This window comes from Gouania willdenowi, unplaced genomic scaffold, assembly GCF_900634775.1.
Source record: "Gouania willdenowi unplaced genomic scaffold, fGouWil2.1 scaffold_269_arrow_ctg1, whole genome shotgun sequence".
Lineage (NCBI taxonomy): Eukaryota > Metazoa > Chordata > Actinopteri > Blenniiformes > Gobiesocidae > Gouania > Gouania willdenowi.
In genome coordinates this window covers 1021236-1037273 of record NW_021145026.1, presented here as the reverse complement: position 1 = coordinate 1037273, position 16038 = coordinate 1021236, and the positions used below count along the sequence as shown (strand labels likewise).

Below are 16038 nucleotides of genomic sequence, written 5' to 3'. Positions count from 1 at the left end.
ACTTACAACTTACCAACAACACATTCATGTGGATTTGATGAAATGTACTTTGTGTATTGAACTGATGGTTATTGTTTATTAATAATGAATGAGAGGATGTGTTTGTCCAGGTGTGTTACTGTAAATGACAGGTGTGGTTGTCATGTACAGGTGTGATGCTGTTCATGTGTGTGCATGTGAGAGTGCATGTTCTGACTGTTCTTAACTCATTGTTCTTCTACATTTTACTATTGTTATTGATTGTATGTTATTGTATGTTTTATACAGATGTAAACTAGCTGTTTAGCTATAATCTGGTGGAGAACATCTCTGTCTTTTATCAGCTTCATGTCTCTATGCAGTGTCCCTTCAAAATAAGACTACATAAAATATATCCTAATAATACTATTATAACTTCAGTCAGCTGATCCTGTCTGACACTCCCTGCATTCTTCTCTGAAGTCACCTGATCACCAACAGGCTCATGCATGTTTACTTTATCAGGAACTATTTTCAGGTGTGTGTGTGAGTATTTTCAATGACCTATTTCCCAGTGGTACCCTGGGATTTCCTTTTTGAACTAAGTGTCTTATGTATGAAATAGTGTGTAGTGTGCAGGAACAAGTGTGGAACAGAGATGTAACTAAAGTGCAAAGCACTACTTTAGTTTAAGGTTTAGTAACAACAGCTTTAATTTATGTTAGATGGAAATGATCCAGTGGATAAAATCTGACATATTTCCATATGTCATAAGTTGATTATGTAGTGTCTCTTTTCTAAATCAATCTAATGAATAAATAAAGGATGAATAGTTGAGAATAAAGGACATCCCTGTGTGAAATATAGATGAATTGTGTCCATTGGTGATGATTTTAGTCCAGCCTTTGTTTGAACCCACTTCATAAATAGTTACACTTAAATATATAAATACATAAATACAGCCACTCTAACTGATCAAAGGCTTTCCAAAGCATCTAAAGCACATCTGGTCCTTTAGAGCATCTATTTCTAGTGTTTATTGTCATGTACACAGTAAGGAAATAAAGGGTATTTATTATTGTAATTGTTATTAATTGAATTTGAACTTCAGTAATTGAGAATATAATTGTAATTGAGTTTGAAATTGGAAAAAATGGTGGTCACTGTAATTGAAATTCAGTCATAATTAAACATGGATAATTGAAGATGTAATTGTAATTGAAAAATGTAATTGACCCCAACCCTAGAAAGTCAAACAAACTGACACATATGTTGAATTCTACCCATAATAACGTATAAATCTTTAGCTACGTGTAGTGTAACGCAGTAGCTCCCAAACTTTTAGTGCCCAAGGTACACCTACGTACACCTACGTACATGTATTAATCTGAAGACACACATAGTGTGTGTGTGTGTGTGTGTGTGTGTGTGTGTGTGTGTGTGTGTGTGTGTGTGTGGGACCAGCTTCAGGTTGGACTGGTTCTACATATTTTATCCAGTGAAGTAATGAAGGTGTGTTAGATTTTAGTAACAGGTTCAAATTACAAATTGTTAATAATATTAGATTAAATGCATTGCACTAATAACCTTAGCCAAAGTAAAAACAACTATAATTGAACCTAAACAGCTGCAGCTTGAAAACTTTAGCACAAACTGTAACTGTGATACTAAATAGAAATATTTAAAGTGGCTCTAGTGATAATTTAGCTCATCAAGTATTATTATTATTATTATTATTATTATTATTATTATTATTATTATTATTATTATTATTATTATTATTATTAATAATAATAATACTAAAATGTTTTACTATTGACATTCACATTTTGTGAACATCAAGCTAATCCTAATTGTATGAAACACAAACTGTGACGTCACTCTTTACATTTGCATTAAGTACAGTACAGTTATCTTAAAATTAAATTAAACTACAATGAAATAAATTAATTGACCACTGTTTCCATGTGATCAATGTTTTTTGTTAAGCTAGTTATTTATTTTATCTGTTTTTGTTTAGTGCTAGCTGCTAACAGCTAATGCTCTGCTAGCTGCTAACAGCTAACACTCTTGAAGTGTATCAAAGTATTTAACATCCTGATATTAAAAGGTTTATACTCTTTTGAACAAAGATGAACTGTTTCTTATACATCACAGCAAAGAGCTTAGAGGCCTTCATTTTTGACTCAGTGTACCACTGAGATATATTTAAACTTGGGGGTCAAACAACAAGCTCCCTGTTTCACTGATTGATAGGTTGTCTTTTTCTCATCTATTTCTAGAGCAAGGTGATTCCATATATGGTGATGAGATATGACCCTGTAGGATGACCTTTCTCTTGTCTATATAGACACTAGCTCATAGTATAGATCATACTTGGACTGCATTAAGAAATGTGGAATCATGAAAATAATTTAATTTAGCAAAATCATATTAATTTGTACACAACTTAAATTGTTTGAAGCTCATTCACAAAGCGATTATTTCCATATTTTCCAGCGTAAAGGATGTTTTTTTTTTTTTTCATTCAAAGTTGGGTGTGTGAACAATGTGGGGACTTCTCTCATTGTAACACCATGATTGATCACATGATCAACCAAAGTGGTTCAGATCTCATCAGAGATTACAGTCCTTTGCTTTCCTCTTCCTCCTCCTCTTCCTCTCACTCCTCTGGCTCCGCCTCTGTTTCTAATGTTGGCATCCATTGGTCCAAAACAGAAACACTCACCTGTTGTCCTTTTATGCTGAAGCTCTGATTGATAATTGTAAAACTGTGTGACAGGTGTTTGGTCATGTGATCAGTTAGTGAACATCGTAGAGCAATCAACTTCATCATTATAAATGACAGTGTGATCCTGGTGAAAACAAGAGATTTTCTTCATGAAAATTGTATCAAATGCAGACAATTGTATGTAGTGTTTAGAAAAAAGTGTGTTTTACAACTGAAATGTAAGTGTAAAGCAGGGATTGTGTTTGTATTTTAGCAGAATTGGTTCAGGGAGGGTTGGTGCATGAGTTACATGTTGTGGTCATTGTGTCTCAATACAGTGACTGGTGATGCATCACAACAGAATGAGGGTAAACTGGTTTCACATGTTTATACTGGGAAGGAATGAAGGCGTGGAAGAGACCTCACCTCACACACACACAGTCACAGAGCAGATACACACACACACACACACACAGTCACAGAGCAGACACACACACACACACTGATGAAGAACTGACCAACATCTGAAACAGGAAGGACAGCAGACCTCCAGGAACAAACTCTGCAGAGAAAAGGTTTGAGTCTGTGTGAGAGAGAGATACATTTATGTATTTATAGATATTCTGTCCATGCATGTATGTATATATACATATGTACATGTACTGTATGTATATATGTACGGATGCACGTGTGTCTATATGGATATACGTATATTTATAAAAGACAGAGACAATTAGAGATCAAATGCCATAGATCATAGACAGTTTTTAGAAATCATAGACATTATAATACAGTAAGTGTGTGTGATATTATGATAATTATAATGTTGTGCTATTAGAGGGTGAGGGGAGGAGACAACAACAAGTTAATAATAAACTAATATGTGGGGGAAAGGCAGGGGTGTAGCACCACATTTTGGGCCCTGGGTACAAACCATCTTGTTGGGCCCGTCTGTCCTACTATATTTTAATGGTTTATCGAATATTGTGTTTGTGGCATATTTTAGCTACAATTTAAGGGGCGGCTGGACACACAGACAATGTAAACGTGTACAAAGGTTAATAAAAGGTAAATATAGAATAATTACAATCATAGGGACACTCTGGCTTTACCTATTTAAGAATTAGTGACAGCAAAATATAGTCTTCAAAATCATTTTTTTTTAAAAATAACTTTATTTCCAATTATTTTTTTTACATGCAAAAGGAATGTTCCAGTATTTAAATGTGTGAGAGTGCACATAGTTAATTTCAGACTAAATAATATATTGTCTAAAAAAGATGTGAGTGTTTTAAATCTCTGAAGAACTGAGTAAACAGTTGTTTTCCCTCATTTCACCTTCTCTCCCTTTCTTTGACTTTTTGTCCTGGTTTTCCTTTCTTGAGGAAAGACATGCTGCTTTCTATCTCCTGCTCCACGTCACATCTACAGTTCAGACTGTAGCAGCACATGTGGGTCGTACCATTAGCACTGTTTTAAAGGGGTGGTAGCTAGGACCCTGATGCAGCATGAATAACTGTGTTTAGTACAAAACTGTGATCAATAACCAGTTTATTTTCACACAGGGCCCTTTATATATATATATATATATATATATATATATATATATATATATATATATATATATATATATATATATATATATATATATATATATATATGAAGCAGACTTCATATATACACACACTTTAATTGTGTGGGGATGAATTACTTACCTGACATATATCTATTTTAATTCAACATGCCAGTTATATATGTATGCTTAATATGTGGCAAGAAAATAGCAATTAGCATGTGTTGACTGACATTATGTGTTATCAAATTCAAGTTATTTTTTTTTCTTGTATCCCTTTTTTGTAGCCCTTCAAATACATTATATAAAAATAATATTCTTTACATAACATTATTCTATATCATTTTAACTGTATAGCATTTTATACACTATGCAGGGCCGTGCAGAGACCTTTGGAGGGGCAGGTGCTCAAAGCTAAAAGGGGGCACATGGAGCATATTGAGAATAGTAGTGTTAGTGTAATAATAATAATAATAATAATAATAATAATAAATATTCTGATAATATAAACAAAAATAACAGCAAATGACAACATTTAAAGTGTTGCTATGCAACAGAGGCAATAATCATAATAACCAGAATCATAAACAATGACAACAAGGGAGATTGTGAGATAAAAATAACTAGAAACTTTGCTGCGACAATGCAACTGGGAATGTGAATCCACAGATAATTAACAGCATTTTGTTCAGTAATTGAAGAAAGCATTAATTAGAATTACAGAGAATGACCACAGCAGGACTTGAACCAGGGATTGCTTGAATTTAGAAGGAGGATCTGATCACACTAAGCTACAGCTGCCCGTGAGATCATGAAAGTAAAAGTCCACCTTGTGGAAGCAAAGTAACAGGAAATGCAAAGCTTTCCAACTTAAAGTATAATTATTTTTTAAAAAAAAGTAAAAGATTGTAGCAACATTTTAAGTTATAAATTGTAGCTCTAGCTGCAGAATTAAAGCTTTAACAGCAGTATTGCTAAAAGTAAAAGAACAACAGGTGACACGCTCTAGCAGACCTAATCAACCACTCAATCAATGCATGATCACAAAAAGTTGCACAAAATATTGAATAACATTAAAAGTAAGATATTTATCATTCTACAAATTAGATATTATGATTGTCACTGAGGAGCAGAACAATTTAATCTTTGAATGGTGTAAATCGGTTAAGATTTGCATAATTAATGAAAAACGGGATTCATTAAAAAATTCATATAATTTTTTTTGTCAGAGTGCAACCTCTACAAATTACTGATAATTGTAGATTAGAGAATGGGCTACATTTTAGTGCTATATTTGAGTCTCTAAGTCAGATATTAACAGAGATATGACAGTTTACAGTAAAAGCATAAAACCTAATATTACATTAAAAGTACAAGTGTTAGCATTTCACAATTTACTTAGCAACCTTTTCACTATGAAGTGGAGCATTTTGATATTTGAATAGTGTAGATCAGTTAAGTTTTGGCAAAGTTGTAGCTCTTAAAATTGTGTGTAAGAATAAGAAAAATAAAGAAAATGGATCTTAAAGTGGGAATGCTTTGCATTCGCACGATAAAATAAATGGTTGTAAATGTATCAATATGTGCTAGTGTGAAGTTTAGTGGATAGTAAAGGAGGTGTAGTGGTGATGTGGTTAGTACTCAGAGAATAAAACTACAAATAAATGAATAAAATTACTTATGGATAAGGGAATAAAGGATCATGAACACGATATGTAAGGTACAGCTGAGAGGGATTAGGTGTGTAAGAAATCTATGAGTGAGAGCCATATGGAGGGTGGTTTGTGAGGTGTGTGTGTGTGTGTGTGTGTGTGGTGGGGGGGGGGGCTTTGTTCTGACTGAAGTATCTTCCAGTGTTTGATGTGTTTGAACTTTTTACATTTCCAGTTCATGATGATAGTATATATATGGATATATGTAAAACACTGTAAATAACATTTTCCCCTTTATAACACTTAGAACTTAATTGTACATTTTGTTATAGATACAATATATATAGTGAATCTCTATTTTTAATAGTTATTCTGTTTGTGTGAACATTGTTCTATGTCACACATGGTTTGGCAACTTAAACTAGTGTGTGTGTGTGTGTGTGTGTGTGTGTGTGTGTGTGTGTGTGTGTGTGTGTGTGTGTGTGTGTGTGTGTGTGTGTGTGTGTGTGTGTGTGCGTGTGTGTGTGTGTGTGTGTGTGTGTGTGTGTGTGTGTGTAGGTGTGTCTCTGCTATGGATCAGGACACGGTGAAAGAACAACATGAGATCCAGACTGAAGATCAGAGGTGAGACCACGTCAGAGCTCAGCACTCACACCTCTGTACATCAGTGTTACACTGTGTGTGTGTGTGTGTGTGTGTGTGTGTGTGTGTGTGTGTGTGTGTGTGTGTGTGTGTGTGTGTTCAAGGACCAGGAAGCAGCTCACAACTGGACCTGGACCTGGACCCAGCTGTGTGTCCTTTAGAAGTGACCAGTCCATGGACATACCCATTGAATTCAAAGGAGGTCCATCTACTGACCCACAGTGAGTCCACATAAAGAAGGTTGCTGGTTGTCTTCCTGATGGTCCAGGGGCCTCATTTATTGATCCGTTCATAGAACTGGTTCTAAATACGTTCAGACCAATGAAATGTAGAATGTGCACCAGTACAAAAAGAATCAGTATTTATGAAGCGTGTGGACAGAGGTCGTACACACAGCAGTGTTGATTCATCTCTCAGTCCATGTGGACTAAAGTGTCAATCACTTTTCTTTGTTTTCACACTAAATACAGTCACCAACTATTTCCTCAGTCACTAGTTATTATTAATAATTATACATTATTATAATTAGTTCACCACCTGATAAACACTAAACTTTTACAGCACATTTTTCAAACACTAACACACTTTAGGACCAATGCTTGTTAACAATATAAAATAAACTGTATTAATCTCTGATCAATGAATGGATCATATACTGTGTGGTAAACAGAGGAGATAAACACGTATATTTATATAAACATATTATTACTGATGGTTTAAACACATGGAGACTGTGATCATCTCAATAAAAAGTACAGGATACTTTACAGTTTTTTATTGATAACAATCATTGGTGGAAAGTGAAGTCACATGATCTAAACTCTAACACATGTCCATCTGTCCAAAGCACAAATGTTGTTAATTACTGTAAATGACTGATTTAGTCTTTATTACATCATATACAATCATTTAAAACCATCAAAGATCTTATTTTATAATCAAACCTGACATAAATCATTCAAAGTTAAAGATCAGATGTATTTAATGTAATGCTCTTTGTTGTTAGTATTGTGTAGTTCAGTGTGTGTTTCCATGGTAACACTGTTAGTGTTGTGGTTCAATGAGCTTCTGTTGAGATGTGTATGAAGTGTTTAGTTGATGATGAGATTAACTGTTGATCTGAGATCATAATGGACATGTGTTAGAGTTTAGATCATGTGACTTCACTTTCTACCAATGATTGTTAGCAATAAGACACGCCTCCAATTGACCATATATGGTAGCAGCATCACTATAAGAATGAGTGAACAGAGTTTTTTCAGTGGATTCTGACACGACCAAAGCTATAAATGTGTGTGTGTGTGTGTGTGTGTGTGTGTGTGTGTGTGTGTGTGTGTGTGTGGGTGTTACTGATGTTCACATGATGTTAGCAGAGCTTCCTGTGCTTTCCTCCATCTGCTCCTCAGCATGTCTGAGTGTCTGTGTCTTCTCCACAGCAGCTTGGAGGGTGTGGATGGTTCCTCTGGAGCTGAGCCTGACTCCATCTTTACGGTGTGTACGTCTGCAAATACACTAAACCTGTGTCAGCCTGTGATCAAACCACTGTACACACACACAAACACACACACACACACACACACACACACACACACACACACACACACACACACACACACACACACACACACACACACACACACACACACACACACACACACACACACACACACACAGATGATTGCAGCAGGCCTTCACTCATCACCTTTAATCTGTTTGTGTTCCAGCTGCTGGAGGACAACATCATCAGCTTTGTTAAGGCTGAACTCAAACACATGCAGAAGATTGTGGATGGAGTTGATCCAGAGTGCTCAGAGAGTCAGATGGAGGATGAAGATGAGGAGCAGAGGAGGAGCAGGGAGGCCTTTCTGAACATCACACTGTATTTCCTGAAGAGGATGAAGCAGGAGGAGCTGGCTGAGCGTCTGCAGAGCAGTAAGAGCATGTGAACATCTTCACTGTGAGGAACATCACATGAAGGACACAAAGCTGGCTTTTCTTTTTCAAATCACAATTCAATCAGTCACATTTAATCTGAGGAACCATCCAGACTGAGAACATCACACACTTTGATCTCCAATGTTCAAACCTGCTCTGACTTCTCCACTCTAACATTAAGTTTGTCTTCATTCAGGCACAAAGGCTCATCCATACCAACGTGAGCTGAAGTCCAAGCTGAAGAAGAAGTTCCAGTGTGTGAGTGAGGGCGTGGCTAAAGCAGGAAGTCCAACCCTCCTGAAGGAGATCTTCACAGAGCTCTACATCACAGAGAGAGGGGGTGGAGAGGTCAACCAGGAACATGAGGTCATGCAGATAGAAACAGCATCCAGGAGATCAGACACAGCAGAAAGAGCCATCACACTAGAAGAGCTCTTTAAAGCTCCTCCTGGAAGACCTCGACCAATCAGGACAGTGATGACAAAGGGCGTGGCTGGCATTGGGAAAACACTCTTAACACACAAGTTCACTGTGGACTGGGCTGAAGACAAAGCCCAGCAGGAGGTCCACTTCACATTCCCACTGACCTTCAGAGAGTTGAACGTGCTGAGGGGGAGGAGCTTCAGCTTGGTGGGACTTGTTGATCACTTCTTTTCTGGAAGCAAAAAAGCAGGAATCTGCAGCTTCCAGGACATCCTGGTTTTGTTCATCTTGGATGGTCTGGATGAGTGTCGGCTCCCTCTGAACTTCCTCAGCACTCAGACCCTGACTGATGTCTCAGAGTCCACCTCAGTGGAGGTTCTGCTGATAAACCTCATCAGAGGAGAACTGCTTCCATCAGCCCGCCTCTGGATAACCACACGGCCTGCAGCAGCCAATCAGATCCCTCCTGAATTTGTGGACATGGTGACAGAGGTCAGAGGGTTCACTGACCTTCAGAAGGATGAGTACTTCAGGAAGAGGTCCACAGATGAGGAGCAGGTCAGCAGGATCATGTCCCACATCAGGACGTGTCGTAGCCTCCACATCATGTGCCACATCCCACTCTTCTGCTGGATCACTGCTACAGTTCTGGAGGACATGTTGAAGAGCAGAGAGAAGGGAGAGCTGCCCAAGACTCTGACTCAGATCTACAGCCACTATGTGGTCCTTCAGAACAAAGTCAAGACAGTGAAGTTTGATGGAGGAGCTGCCACAGATCCACACTGGAATCCACAGAGCAGGGAGATGATAGAGTCTCTGGGAAAACTGGCTTTTGAGCAGCTGCAGAAAGGAATGCTGATCTTTTATGAGAGTGACCTGACAGAGTGTGGCATGGACCTCAGAGCAGCCTCAGTGTGCTCAGGAGTGTTCACACAGGTCTTCAGAGAGGAGAGCAGCCTGTACCAGGACAAGGTGTTCACCTTCATCCACCTGAGCCTTCAGGAGTTTCTGGCTGCTCTTCACGTCCATCAGACGTTCATCAGCTCTAAAGTCAATCTTCTGGAGAACTCATGGATGTTTAAATTCAAACAAACTCTAAACCTTCTCCATAGTGGAGGTCAGCCTGACTTAATACTTCTCCATCAAAGTGCTGTCGACGAGGCCTTACGGAGTCCAAACGGACACTTGGACTTGTTCCTCCGCTTCCTGCTGGGTCTTTCACTGCCAACCAATCAGAGGCTCCTACAAGGCCTGCTGACACAGACAGGAAGTGACTCACAGACCAATCAGATAACAGTTAAATACATCAAGGAGAAGCTGAGGGAGAGTTTGTCCACAGAGAGAAGCATCAACCTGTTCCACTGTCTGAATGAAGTGAATGATCACTCTCTGCTGGAAGAGATCCAACAGTCCATGAGATCAGGAAGTCTCTCCACAGAGGAACTGTCTCCTGCTCAGTGGTCAGCTCTGGTCTTCATCTTATTGTCATCACAAGAACATCTGGATGTCTTTGACCTGAAAAAATTCTCTCCTTCAGAAGAAGCTTTTCTGAAGCTGCTCCCAGTGGTCAAAGCCTCCAAGAAAGTTAAGTATGTGACTTTAGAAGAACATGTCTTTAATTATCTCACAAACATCTGTAAGGTTTCTCTGATTCTTCATCAGGTTGAGTTCCTGTGGTCTCTCAGAGAGAATCTGTGCAGCTCTGTCCTCAGTCCTCAGCTCTCAGTCCTCCAGTGTGAAACATCTGGACCTGAGTAACAATGATCTGCAGGATTCAGGAGTGAAGCTGCTGTGTGAAGGACTGAAGAGTCCTCACTGTAAACTGGACTCTCTCAGGTCAGTGGATCACATGTTCCATCAATATTGTCCTGTTCCTCGTCTCCTCACTTGTTTCCTAAGTTGTGGATGTTTTTCTGAATCCAGTCTGTCAGGTTGTGTCATCACAGAGGTGGGCGGGGCTTCTCTGGTAGCAGCTTTGAGCTCCAACTCCTCCAGTGTGAGAGAGCTGGACCTGAGCTACAACCATCCAGGAGACTCAGCAGTGAAGCTGCTCTCTCAGAGACTGAACACTGTGAGGTGAGACACATCACAGCAGCTCATCACATGTTCACATCAATCCCCATCACATGTGTGACAGAGAGCTGTATCAGAGGAATGTGATGAAGGTGTGAGAGGTGGGACACTAAAGGAGGAGGACTGGGAAAAGTTAGAGGGATGAAGGACAGAGATAAGAAGGTAGTGAGGAGTGAGGAGAGGCTGATGGAGAACTATGAGGAGCTGATGAAGGAAGGAGAGAGAAGATCAGAGGAGGTGGAACCAATCAGTGAGGATTGTGTTCATACAAAAATATAAATATAGCTTATGAAATTATATCGTAATTATTGCTCTGACACAAGTTATCAAGTCAAAAAATTAGAAATTTAGATATTTCAAATTGTAATTTCTATCTAATTCTATCCATGTCTACATATGTATTTATATATCTGAGGATATAAATACACATAAGGGTTTTAGTTGTGATATTTTTAGAACATAAAGAGAGGAAAATGACAATATTCTACACAGTTGTAACATAATATTCAAACTGACAGAGATTATTAAAGAAGTGAATAAAAAAGTAAGAAAATAACCCAAAGAACTGAAAAGTAAATGAAATCATTAGAATAAAACAGTAATTAGAACAAAACAGAAATGTAACCAGGTGTTATGTTAGTTTATGCCTCAACTAATATTTACATAGATTACCAGGGAACAGATTTTTGATTGTATTTGTCTTTATTATCTCTCTAAAGAGTCCTAGTTAAATCTATAGACCACGTATCATGTACAGTTCAGCCCCCCCACCTTTGATTAGACGTTTTAGGTGGTGAGGTTGTTTTTATAACCTCAGGTGATCAGCCACTGTTCTGCATTCTGGGCCAGGGTCTATACAGTAAATATGATTCCTCAATATATGAAATTATGTCATCCATGTCTGTTATTTGTTCATTTACCTTTTAACTAAAAAATATGACTTTTATTCAAGCTACAACTGTAAAGTGTTGGGGAGTGTTACAAAAAAATAAAGTCAATCAACTCTATTCATCAGTAGAAAGAAAACAGTATGAAATCTATAAATATGATATCCAAAAGTTATTCTAATTGTCATTTCAAAAATATCAACGTATGATCAACAAGGAAAACTTTTCAGTAATTCCTTAAAAAAAAAGATCCTAACCCATCTTAAATTATAAATATTTAAAGAATTAAACAAAAACTGGTATGTGTGTAAGTCTGTGTGTATATGTGTATGTATGTGTGTATGTATATATGTGTGCAAACAGCTATCCTTCTATCACATGATCACTCACTCAAAGACACGCCCTGGTACATTTTTTACTCACAACACGTTTCTCTCAGACATACATAAAGTGTCATCATCCATCAATCAATCACTCTATGACACGCCCACGAGCACACTCACACACACGTTTCTCCCATACATACTGTGTGTGTGTGTGTGTGTGTGTGTGTTGTTTCCATAATATCTTATTTAATCAATATTTATATGTTGTAATTATGCTGTTGTGTAAGTGTTTATTTTCTAGGTCAAACAATGTTATTTTTATATTCTTTCTGTATAAGTTGTGAACAAGTTGTGTTGTGTGTTATCTAATGTTCTTTCTACCAGTTCACTGCAGTTCACACAAGATATAGTTTCATAATCATTCATTTCATTCATGTCAAAAAGAGGAGAAATTAATTTCTGGTTTATCTATTAAAGCTGTTTTAATTTAATATATGTTGATTTGGACATTTCTGATTTAAGATAAGAAAAACATTTGTTTGATGTGTGTTTTGTGTCTATGTTTATTATTATTAAATAATGTAATAATGTGAAAGTTGTGACTTTTTAGGACATTAGTGATTTTAAATGAAATATTCAAAATCAAACTAAAACATAAATATTGTTGTGGTTCCTATTTTTTTCTTACTCTTTATATATTTTAGGTTTAAAAATAAAATAATTACTGGTTTATGGAGGAGATGTTTTTATGTTAAACATTTCAAATCTAACTTTGAAACAAAGGATGAACTTTTATAACAAAGTTTCTTAACCAAAATGTATTTTAGTTTATTTTCCTAATTTGATATTACAATTGAAGTATTTTAGTTTGTTCAATATTTAGTATTTGAACTTATTTCAATAATATATTCCTTTTTTAATTAAACATGAGACAAATTACAGAATAATTAGCGTTATCTACAAAACCTTATGGGAATTTAACATATAGTTTTGAGTTAATGATTTCTAAACTGATGTGTTTCATGTTAACATACACCAACATATTTTAGCAGCATCAGCATTATTGTTTTCTGTGACGTGTCCTTCAGTCTTTACTTGTTTTATCAGGAGGGAATGATTAGAACACTTTAGTTTAGTCTTTTCCCAGCAGCAGAGTTTTTTCAGAGTGTTTCCTTTTGAGGGAGAGTTCATTCTGTATTTGTCCATAGTATCCATAGCAACGGTCATCTACCAATCACAAACAGCCACTGGTAGATGATATGTCCCAGATCAGTCTCATTTATATTATTTATCATTATTCTTATTTCATATTTATATTGATAATATTATTGTTATATTTCTGTTTTGCAATAGGCTGATGTTTTGGTGCTTGTGTTATTTCCTGGTTTTATTTATTTTGATGTCATGTTTTTGTAGGAAACAGTTTGTTCTTTCTTCTGAGTTTAACATAATCAAAACTATCTGGATGGAGCCATTTTGAGTCTATAAGTTTTTATAATGTGTGTTTGGCTATTTTCAAAAAACAAAGTTGTTCTAATTTTTTTATTTTATCTTATTATTACCCAAGAGGTTTTTGGTAAATTGTCATTATAACAAAAGCATTTTGTGTTGTCATGTTTTGTGGCTTTAGAGATCAACTTATTTCTTTATTTATTGACTTATTTAAGTATTTGTTTACTTATTTCTTTATTTAATTCATTCATTTTTATATTGCACCATCTATGTTTATGTCACATGACACCAAAATCCTTTTATGCACACCACAAGGAAATAATCTGACTATTTAAACGTTATTTAACAACTCTCCACATCCATTACACACAGAACACACAATCATAATAACACACTCCATCTCCATCACCACCACCTTGTAAAAATACTGTAGTGTGACGTTAAACTGTATGAATAGATATGAAAGTGTACGGTGGCACCATGCTCTTACTTTGAGCTGCAGGGAGGGTTGCCATGGTTACAGGTGTCCAGATGTGGAGGTATGCTCTGGGGGCGTGGAGATAAAGTCTCTCATGAGGGGACGAATGTCCAGAGAGTTCAGAATCTGTGTGTGTGTGTGTATCAGAGAAAGGTGTGTGAGTCTTTTCTGGGTCATGGTGCTGCGTACCCATGTCTTCAAAAGTCAACGTAAACCTGTGTTGATTAGGTCTAAAAATAATTATATTCAAATACAAAATACACGTAATAGCCTACGTGTGTCAAAATCATTTCACTAAATATTCATAAAGAATTTATAAATTGTGCTAAATATTTTTCATAGACTACATTTAAACATCTACATTCTCACCAATAGGGGGAGCTGCAGCACCCCAGCACCCCTACTTCCTGTGGCCCTGCTGAATATTCAGTTACTGTTGATCAACCTGATTTATGATGGTATTAATGTTTGTAAACACAGACAGATTAGATGTGATCAATACGTTAGATCACATGATCACATGAGTTCTGATTGGATTTCAGCCTAGGTGACCAAATAGTGTATATATACATATATATAACAGTGTATAGTTAAGATCAGAGGAGGTGGAACCAGTCAGTGAGGATGAAGAGAGGAACACTTTGAAGGAGATGAAGAAGGTGAAGCTGTTGAAGACAAACCAGTAGAAACATGGAGAGCTTGATGGAGATGGCATCAGGTTTCTGAGCAGCACTTTGGACTCTTTAGGTGTGTAAATCACTGCCTGTGTTTGCTCCTGCAGGGCGGACCATGGAGGAGAGCAGAGGATCAAAGCTGGTGTGAGGAAGTGTAAGTGTGTGTGTGTGTTCATTCAAAGTGTCCTCATGAAGCTCTGAGTGAATGAACATGTCAGTGATACAGAGAGAATGAAGCATCACATGATCAACTGTTGTTTCTTTGTGTCTCATCAGATTTCTGTCACATTCACCTCGACACAAACTCCATCAACAGAAACCTCAGACTGTCTGACAACAACAGGACGGTGACATTTGTGAAGAAGAAGGAGGAGCTTTATCCTGATCATCAGGACAGATTTGATCACTATCAGGTTCTGTGTAGTACTGGTCTGACTGGTCACTGTTACTGGGCGGTGGAGTGGAATGGATATGTTTCTATAGCAGTGAGTTACAGAGGAATCAGAAGAAAAGGATACAGTTATGATTGTTGGTTTGGAAATAATAATCAGTCCTGGAGTTTGAGATGTAACAGTGGTTTTTACTCCTTCAGACACAATAACATAGTCACACCTACCTACTGTCCCTGTGGTTCCTCTGGTAGAGTAGGAGTGTATGTGGACTGTCCTGATGGACGTCTGTCCTTCTATGAAGTCTCCTCTGACTCTCTGACACTCATCCACACCGTCTGTACCTCCTTCACTGACACTCTGTATCCTGGGTTTGGGATTGGGTCCATTGGTTCCTCAGTGTCTCTGAGTCCTCTGTGAGACAGACAGACAGACAGACAGACAGACAGACAGACAGACACAGATAGACAGACAGACAGTCACACAGACAGACACACACAGCTACACAGACAGACAGACACACCGACAGACAGACAAACAGACAGACACAGCCACACAGACAGAGAGACAGACAGCTACACAGACTGACAAACAGTCAGACACATAGACTGACAGACAAAGAGACAGACAGGCAGACAAACAGACAGAAGACAGACACAGCTATACACACAGAGAGACAGACAAACAGACAGACAGACAGACATACACTTAGACAGACAAACAGACACACACATGGACAGACAGACAGACAAACACACACACAGAGACAGACAAACACAGCTACACAGACAGACACACCGACAGACAGACACACAGCTACACAGACAGACACACACACCGACAGACAGACAGACAGCCACACAGAC

The 16038-nt window shown here is 37.4% G+C and overlaps 1 protein-coding gene across 1 annotated transcript in view; it reads left to right on the top strand.

Moving 5' to 3' along the window:
• Positions 1-11693, top strand: part of LOC114459154 (protein NLRC3-like) — a 16022-nt gene extending 4329 nt beyond the window's left edge. The window contains exons 2-4 of the mRNA XM_028441511.1: positions 8436-8467; positions 8667-10448; positions 11686-11693. Of these exons, the coding sequence (XP_028297312.1) occupies positions 8436-8467; positions 8667-10448; positions 11686-11693 (1822 nt within the window). The remainder of the gene's footprint in view (positions 1-8435; positions 8468-8666; positions 10449-11685) is intronic.
• The last annotated feature ends 4345 nt before the right edge of the window (positions 11694-16038 follow it).